Source organism: Coptis chinensis, chromosome 3 (assembly GCF_015680905.1).
Source record: "Coptis chinensis isolate HL-2020 chromosome 3, ASM1568090v1, whole genome shotgun sequence".
NCBI classification, from domain to species: domain Eukaryota; kingdom Viridiplantae; phylum Streptophyta; class Magnoliopsida; order Ranunculales; family Ranunculaceae; genus Coptis; species Coptis chinensis.
This window is the reverse complement of record NC_141458.1, coordinates 32,685,071-32,694,244: the sequence shown is the minus strand read 5'-3', so window position 1 is coordinate 32,694,244 and position 9,174 is coordinate 32,685,071. Positions and strand designations below refer to the sequence as shown.

Here is a 9,174-nt window from a genome sequence, read left to right as displayed (position 1 = left end):
AAGTTCTAAGTTCTAACACCCAGGGTTCGTCTTGACGCGGTTTGCACTTTGCACCCACACTCAGTTAAGGAGTTTGAACCGAATGAGCAGCATGCTAGATCGACTTATTGTAGGGGCCGTGTAGGGACTAAACTCATCGCCATCTTCTGTTTCGTTACTGGGTGGTTTAAAACTCAGGCCTAGTGAACAATTCCTACCAAAGGTGAAATTTTCATGGCTATACCCAAAAAATAATTATGATGGATCTAAACATACTATTACTACGTCCAAATGAAACATACAAGAAGGTTAACAGGTTTGCTATTGCATCAAACCATTATAACAATTAAGCTAAAGTTTACTCATTCTGTAATCAAAAGCCCCTCTTTTTTTAGTAGGTAGGCCAGTAGCTCTCAATGTCCGCGCATGGATCCATGTGTTGGAACCTGTTGTTCCCTGCAGCATTCATGTCGGTACTACTATCTGTTGTGAGAACATGATTCGCGAGCATTGCATCTGTGGCTGACATATGTTGGTTCAAAGTAGGCTGCTGCATTGGACGATAAATCGGTTGTGCCGAGGATCCCCCAAGGTTCAAATTTAGTCCTGATATTGTGAAGTTTCCAGGGTAGTTTATCTGGGGCTGCATTGTTACGTTCCCACTTTGTGGACCTCTGAGGACCCTTGAAAGCTCGGCAAGATCGGCATTGCTGACATAATTATTCCTACCTATTGGGTAATGATATGCATCATTTTGCATATTTTGAGCAACGACATTTTGTCCCATTTCGATGTTGTATGGATGAGCTCTAGATTGGTTGGTCGGGTATTTCTTACCTCCTGCACTTTTCTGGAATACACGGCAAACAACCCATTCGTCCTGCTACAGGCGATAGTACGTATTAGTAGTTGATTTCAAAACACATTGGTAAACGTGCAATAATTTTTATCACAGATTTCATAATTTTTGAAAATTTATTAGACTAATTAGCAATGCAGTTTTCAATACCTTAGTAGTTCTGAATGTGGTTTTTGAATGCGTCCGGTATTCATGCATGACCCAATTTGTCTTCTCTCCCCTAGGAGCTCTCCCTTTATAGAAAACCAATGTCTTCTTCATGCCAACTAGCTCCGACGTCACTGAATTGAAGATCTCCTTGTCTTTACCAGTTGTCTTCCAGTAACCTGCGTTTGTAGCGCGGTTTGTTCTTACACCAGTTGGGTATTTCCTATCGCGTAGACTAAAGAAGTACCATTCTTTCTCTCCCATTTTCGCCTTTGCTGCAAGAAGAATTATAATGTAACGAGGTTGAAGTATTATATCCAGTACAGGTACTCGTGGTAAGGCAGGTAAGCTCAAGATATCCTTAGTACATAATAATGCATGAACATTTTCCATGGCAGATATACTTAGCACGTAAGTCCTTGTGATCTGATGTTCTCAGTCAAAAAACAATTATCAAAGCTTGAGAAATAAGAATTTTGTTAAGCAAGTTTACGCATTCATGAAAATGAAACAAGTTTCACAAATCAACACCAAACTCCACAAATCACCTGAGATTATATATCTGACTGAATAAGAAAAGGGAGTTATATCTGTGCCGCGCTCTCTAGTCTAAATGTCTAATTAGTGGAGATTAAACCTAGTCAAACTCACATATCTAGTAACTTGTTGTACTGTTTAAGAGTACCTACAAGGTTATACTCGCCAAATTCTGGGGGAAGTGTGAAAAGTTGAGATAACTTCTGATTAATAGTTGTAACAAAGTTAGGATAGATATAATGTGTATGCTATGCATACTTATAATTTGAGATGGTAGAACTGATAACACGACTTTATTATTTGTATACGTGGTCTCAGTTCTCTATATAACATCCGTGGTGGATAATTCTGATCGATAACACGTAACTGACAAACCATTAATGGGCCAAGAGAGGATGATGATGAGAATGAAGATGAGACTCTAGCATATATATACACAAAATTTAGAAACTTAAGACTAATTTTAGTCGTTCACATAAATCAAATTAGGCGTTAATCGTAGAGCTCTGGTGGCGGAAAACAATGGCCACTTTTATCCCATAAAATGAGTAATTTTTATAGAAAAACATGCAATCTGATATGAACTTGTTGTTTAAACAATTTTCGCAGGTCAAGATCTGTGGCCATCCGCCCGGCCATCCCTTGAATACACTATATTTTTGTTCTGTTATCTGATGTTATAGGAAAGAGAATATGCACAATTATTTCATTTCGTCGAATGAGGTCCGATCCGATTGAGCATGCGCACCCAGTTTTAGCAGAAAGAGTCGTTTCTGCGTACTACTCTAGCTAGACTAATGGATTGATCAAGATTAGTAGCTAACAAAGATAAATTTCATTAATGGTATGCATACAAAGACTGGCTGGGTATGTATGTTCACGTACAAGGTCGTTCCACAAAGTAAAATGTATAGTATACCTGGAAGATCCCATGGTTCACACTTGTTGAGATCGACATCTGCAATTGCTCTTGCAGTGAAAGTGGCGTCAGAAATCTTGTTGGTGAGATAGAAGGTGATGAGTTCTTCGTCAGTTGGATGAAATCTAAAACCTGGTGGCAGTGTCTCCACCTCGTTAACCACTCCATCCATCTCTCTTTCAATTCCCTTATGCCTTCCTAAAGCTCCTAAACTTTCAAAGATTTAGACAAATATCACAATTACACGACCTCCTTGCTGGGATTATTGAGCAGGTGCGCTAGGTGACATAAACATACATGAATCTTGTGAACCAATACCAATTAAGTGCTTCGACGTAGAAGGAAAAAGCATCCGAGTGTAGCTTCTATCTCCTGTAGAAAACGCTTAATTAGTAGAACAAAATTAACATTCAACGGAAAAACCAACTTCAGAATTTAAACAACAAATGCATGTGCGTTAAATTTGTGCAAATCATCTATGTAACCATGGATTACTAGATGCCTTAAGGAACTTCTTTTTGTCATGGTGTAAAATTAAAATGGTTGGAGGAAAAGAGATTCTGGGGACCAAACCTTGTACTTATTGTTATGAGACGTTGTAAACGAGACGTGAAAAAATGAAGCGTATACTCTTCAATCCAAATATGATGTCAGGAGTGTTTCTTCCAAAGAAGATTGAAGTACTTGGAGTAATTTGAGTGCTATGTTGATTAAACTTTCTCCCTTACCTTGGCAAAGAGGTTATATTTAAGCATATAATGTTGAGACTATTAAGGCTATGAGAGTGTTGATGAAGCTCTTACCGACTAAGGGTCGTCTACTACAAGTGACAGTGCCACTTCCATTAATTAATTAGAAAGAGTCTCTCTGTCATAAGATTGTTCTCGGCCAAATATATGAGCACGTTTGCACCCCTGGATGCATGGATGTCCTCATATTCTACGTCATATATCAAAATTACATACACAGGGAGAGGCGGCTCTTCCTATTATCAGAAGAATATCAAAAAGAGCCTGGGCTACCACGAGAATATCTTTATAGCGATGAGAATTCCGAGACCATTAGATGTGTGATCCAAGGTACGAAAATCTAGTCCATCTACGAGGATATCCTCGGGTAGACGAACTCTATCAAGAAGTGTGCTGTACAATTTCTTGTACGTAATGGACTGGATTCATGATATTAGTGTTTTACACTAATTAAAGGCACGAACAACTGACGAATATAACAAAATTGACCTTACATACAGTTTTGAATTAACTAAAATGTACCTAGTGAATGAAATTGGATTGTTTCTTTGCAATAACAAAGGAAACACGTGGTAAAATGGATCTCAATTAATTGCTCCCCAGAACAGCAAAATGGATCTAATTTGTGGGTTCCTCGATTACATAGGCAGAAAAATGATGTGAGCTAACTAGATTCAGATGTATCATGTATGTCACAGTACAGTGGTTTCTACACTCTACATTAGGAGAAAAGGATTTACATAAAAAGAAAATGTTCGCTAGAAGAAAAAAGAAATGCAGATACCATCAATTTATCAAAAAACAATTGTAGGAATTTTGATATATCGGTGAAAATGTTAAGGTTGTTTTGGGATTTTTGGCCAGATAAGACAAACGCACGAACCAAACACCAATAGAAGAAACACGCCACGTGATAATGGGACCCATATACTTATCTCGAAGACTACCTCACCAACCAATGATTAATTGCCACTTGGTCAGACCCACCACGATCATGTGGGCCATAGTATGACGTAATTAAACTTTGACCGCTGAAGGCAAGGGTTTCACTTGAAGAGGGACCGGGTTTCCTGATTCGCATACCACTGGAATAAACTAATACAAGAGAGTCTCCTGCCACCCTGACCAGCGTCGGATTTTGCTTCAATTTTTGTTGTTTATTTTGGATTACTATTAAGATTTAGGAACACACAAATTCTGGCTTTCTTGAAGGAAAATCATAGGGTAGACTTTCAAGTCTTATCAGAGTTTCGTTCCAATGACTTTAGATAAATTTTGTACGAATATAAGAGGATATCATTTTTCATATATTGCATAAAATTTGGATGGGTCGGACTGGAAAATGATACAAATCCCAAATGCCATTGCAGTCATATCCATATGCAGTCGAAATCTCCTTTCTTTATCCAAGGTCCCACGTACTAACTATAGAATGAGTGTAAGACCATCACAAATATAATGATGGGATAAAAGGTAGCCTCACAGAGTACTGGAACATATGAACTAAGTTCGGAAATCCAGTCTGCTCTAACTTATTCATACGCACGATTGTACGTAGGGGATGTATGCCCATTATACTTTACCTAAACTCCATCCTTCTGTATCAAGAGTTCAAGCCATAAGCTAAGAGGCTTGAATGCAATTATTTCATTGCACATAGTATAGTGCTTAATTAAGACAAACGCCATAGATATGCATTGAGAAAGTTATCATAATTAAGATATGCAAAGTGTATTTTCCTATTAGGGTGTGTCAGTGTGTGAGAGAATGCTCAAATGATAATCATTATTTATACAGTGGTGTTGATCTTGTATATGTCACTATATACGCAGAGTGAAAAATTAACTTTCATCAGAAATTAACATATATTTATTTCTTAATGGTGCATATATGTGTGCAATATAATTGTGTTGGCATTTGACAATTCCAAGATCGCAGACAATGTGTCGAAGTAGGTACTGTTGGTCATTCTCAGCTGGTTAATACTGAAGAGATTGATAAAGCACCACTCAAAATTTCTCATTCAATTATATTATGATTATGGGGAGATTTGCAGGTTAGAGCTGCTACTTAACTTCAGTCCAACTTATCCATCTTGAAAAGTTTGCTTGTCTCAAATACGATTTCACAAAAATCTTCATCAGGCCTACCTGCCATTGCAATAATAGAAGGCAAGGTGCAGTTGCAATTCCTACAGTTGTTTTGCTAAGTGGGATTATGTTGTTAAGATTACTAAGTTGCTAGCTAATATGATTATTGTTTACTGGAGCATGATGTTCCAAAGTTTTTCCTGTTGTTCTTAATTGTTTTGGCACGAGTACTATTCACTAGCTAAATTTTAAACTTAGCTTGATTGACAGCAACACACACACATTAGCTATAGAAAAATCTCTGTTAGTGGATATTGCTTTTACAGTCTCTCACTCTCTCACTTATCTCGTCGAGGTGTTCAATTTACTTTTATTGTAAAACTGAACAGTTTTCATGAAGCAACGTAAGATTAAAAGAAAATTCAAGACTCAACCTGATAGAAACTTAAGAATCACTTTCTTGCATTCAACATAACACATGAAATTATTGAAATGAAACAGATCGAGTATGCATGACTCCTTCAGTAAATTAATGTATAATACGGTTGCGTGATTGACAGGATATTACAGTACATGCCTGTATGGCTGTATCGTTCTCCACCAAGTCTTCCTAATAATAATTTCATACTGGTTCATCAGGATCTATTGAATTCTAAAGCATTTGCAATGAAGGTGTAAACGTGACTCCTTGGGGGAAAAAAATGGATGATGAGATTAGTTAGGCAGCTGCTTGCCAAGCACTTCATAGTATAAATCGCGATCAACTTCTAGTTGCATCATATGGTACGTCACTATGGCGTGGTTCCCCTGACGTGATAATTACTCGCATTAGACTGATACAGTTAATATTTGTCTTTCAAAACAAATTAAACCAAGTCAGTTTGTTAACTTGCTTTTCTGTTTTCCAGGAAGTTCATGCAGGCTCCAAAGTTATGTATGTTACTTATCTTTCTCAAACATTTCCTTTCACTCATATCGTCTTTCGTTGTATAGATCGAAGTGTTACTTTGACTCTGTCTTAATATTTATGATGTTTGTATTAATATGGACACCAACACTTTTGACAGTACTCCTCATGGCTGAGATGATCCTGCATTAAGAAGTATTTTTGTTATATTTGTTTGTCAACATAATTTTTTAGAAAGTTCTTATCCTAGTTGCATATACTTTTTCTTTCTGAGATAATTAGTGTTCTTTATCTCCCCATGAATCGTATGCTTGTAACAACAGGGACAAACTCAATTCCAATCGATTAGGCATATTGTGTCGATTCTTTTCAGTAATATATCTGGAAATACCCCACGATTCCAGTAAACGTGAAAGACTTTCATCAAGGGACTAAATGTTGAAAGTAATTCAATAATAGACCCGGTAGAACATTGAAAGCCACTTGGTCCACACATAACACACATTTGTCTAGGATTTTAGGGTGACCAGTCATAACCTTTTTAGCTCTATAATACGGTTGCGTTAATGACTTGATCTTTTGACACAAGCGTAATTGTTCTCGACCAAGTCATTGTAATAACAATTCTATAGTGACTCATTAGGCCAGGTTCATTTTGAAGCAGTTGATGAAGGTGTCAAGAGGACTCCTTTGAAAAATGTGAAGGACCAGACGAATTATGGCGGCCAATTTATATAGGCTACTTGTCAAGCACTTCATAGTATAAAACTTCATTAAGGTTCTAATTTCCTCAATATGTTATCTATGACATGCTTCCTCCCTAGTGTGATAATTGCTTGTGCCTTGAACTGATCGAAACTTATTGTCCATTGAAAAGAAGCAAAATATTTCAGTTTGTTAACTTATCCTCTGTTGTCAGGAAGGTTAAGTTTGATACTCTTCAATTCTTTCTCAGTTTATTAGTTGTCGGTTAAAAAATTTCCAGTTATAGAATTGTATCTTGAACTTTGTCATCTATTTTTATGGTTTTGATGTTTACAGGGGGGGTATTGGAATTTTATCTGTAGGTAAGAAAACCATTATTTGAAATGATCAAGACGATGATGCATTATATGCATGAGAGAGATTATAGATATCTTTTTTACTTACGTCGATAATGCGTGTACAAGTAGGAATTGTTCGTTGATATCATGAATTATTATAGAGATTATTTGAGCATCTAGTCTAGTCGATCTCTTTCAGGACTTATAGTGTTATTGTTTTAGCAAGATTTGCATGTTATTGTACTGTAAACAACAATAGCTTCATCAAGTGAACAAAAGACTGGAGTCATCAATCTCAATCTAATAGCTTACTTGTTGAATAATTCAAATATGATACCTGTTCTTATACTTTACCTGTATGTGTTCATGTGTGTTTGCTGCTTCTTAAAAACTTTATCACAGAAACTTAAAGATGACGGTTTAATTAGTAATATATCATAATGATGATCGTTATCAGAACATTATTTTGCTTTTCATTCAGTCCTATTATTTTGAACATTTGCCCAAACTAATTAGTCTGATGTCAAAATAAAATAAGTATTTTCCTTGCTTGAACAAAGAACACATTGAACCCTTGGACCTAGTTATCTTAATTAGGTAGCCATAGGCAGTGATCTTTGTATTCTGCAGTCAATGAAGAACAACTTGAAGATGAATTCGTTTCAAATAGAAGTTATGAAGTGAAGGAAACTTGTCAGAAACTTCTGAATCATCCTGTAGTTGAAATATAAGGACCATTTTATCGCAAACAGGTAATATAATACTCATTTGATCTAAATTAAAATGTACATGTTCTTACATTTATCTGTTTTCAAAGGAAATGTTGTATGATAAGATTGCGTAGTTGACACGATAAACAATATATACTTAATCATCTACCACGAGTCGCCTTAGAAAATATTTTCAAAGAGATTTGTAAGGATTCATTAGGAATAATCAGTACTAAAGTTGTCAAGAAGACTCCTCTGAATGAATAAAGTGAAGGCTAGACCAATTATTCAGCCGAAGTTGTTATGCTACTATACTTGTCAAGCACTTCATAGAATAAATTTCTGTCAAATTTTATTTGCATTGATCCGTTCTGTAGGACATGCATCTCTAACGTGATAACTACGCTACGACAATTAGACAGAAAAAACAGTTATTTTTCATCCACAAAAAAGTTATTTAATTCGTCTTACTAACCATTTATCTTTCTCTTCCAAAATGTTGTCACCAGTAACTTGGTAGGCTTTCTTTTGCCATTAGAAGTAAGGGAGCAACAAAGTTCACAATCATCTCGTTATTTCAACACAAGGATTCTTTCAGTTTTCTCTACAACAGGCTATATTAATTTTTCCTGTTTATTTCATAAATGCTTTTCAAAGATATGTTAGCTTTTCAGTAGTCCAAGGCGTGAATGATACGGCAATACCTAAACGATCTAGATGTGTTTAGTTGTTGTTTTATGGAAACATATTATCAGAAAGGTATGTGAATCAATCAAATGCAAAGGGAGCGAGTATTAAACAATGGATAGCCAAACTAATCATGCATTCATGTTTGTTATGTACTTGTCCAACACTTCAATGTAAAATACTTCCCTCAAAATTTAATCACATTGTTATATGCTCTGCAGTTGTACACATGTTTACTAATGTGATATGTTTACAATATACATATGAAAGCTTCACAATGAAGTTGTTGAAACAATTGTGATGGTGGTTCTGATCTTGAAACAATGGAAATTTAGATCAATAATGGATACAAGTCTGGCAGACTACTTACTGAATACTTCATTGTATAATATTCTTCGACGTTTCAATCACATGATCACATATTATGTTCTTTGAACGCGTTATACACTTATACCTTACGCTAGTACTACGTAACGTCAATGTACAAGTGGCTCGAAGAAAGAAACAAGAAAGTGTCAGCAAATCAAACAAATTTGATCTATAAGCT

The 9,174-nt window shown here is 36.0% G+C and overlaps 1 protein-coding gene and 1 long non-coding RNA gene across 10 annotated transcripts; one reads left to right on the top strand and one right to left on the bottom strand.

Moving 5' to 3' along the window:
* Positions 1-231: 231 nt before the first annotated feature.
* Positions 232-3,216, bottom strand: NAC038 (NAC domain containing protein 38). Of its 8 annotated transcripts, none has more exons than XM_086601567.1 (5): positions 3,015-3,179; positions 2,739-2,813; positions 2,442-2,653; positions 989-1,260; positions 232-862 (listed from the first exon to the last, which is right to left on the bottom strand). In XM_086601567.1, exons 3-5 carry the CDS (start codon positions 2,611-2,613, stop codon positions 371-373), a joined length of 936 nt encoding a protein of 311 aa, XP_086457693.1. In that variant the 5' UTR covers positions 2,614-2,653; positions 2,739-2,813; positions 3,015-3,179; the 3' UTR covers positions 232-370. The 8 variants fall into 8 exon arrangements, with proteins under 8 accessions (XP_086457693.1, XP_086457694.1, XP_086457698.1 ...); XM_086601568.1 differs by having other exon boundaries at positions 2,442-2,648; XM_086601572.1 differs by having other exon boundaries at positions 232-859; positions 3,015-3,178.
* A 1,880-nt stretch (positions 3,217-5,096) lies between these two features.
* On the top strand, positions 5,097-8,742 carry LOC147509238 (uncharacterized). 2 transcript variants are annotated; one of them, XR_015216523.1, is made up of 4 exons: positions 5,097-5,246; positions 5,920-6,063; positions 6,189-7,982; positions 8,450-8,742. It is a non-coding gene; the product is annotated as an uncharacterized LOC147509238 (long non-coding RNA). The 2 variants fall into 2 exon arrangements; XR_015216522.1 differs by having other exon boundaries at positions 6,189-8,742.
* Positions 8,743-9,174: the final 432 nt, after the last annotated feature.

Bases quoted from the DNA above. Each gene is read 5' to 3' on its own strand.
- NAC038 (XM_086601567.1), bottom strand. From the start codon at position 2,613: ATGGATGGAGTGGTTAACGAGGTGGAGACACTGCCACCAGGTTTTAGA. The intron at 1,261-2,441 runs GTATACTATACA...TTCTTCTTGCAG, and splicing joins TGAACCATGGGATCTTCCAG to CAAAGGCGAAAATGGGAGAG. The intron at 863-988 runs GTATTGAAAACT...TATCGCCTGTAG, and splicing joins CCACATTCAGAACTACTAAG to CAGGACGAATGGGTTGTTTG.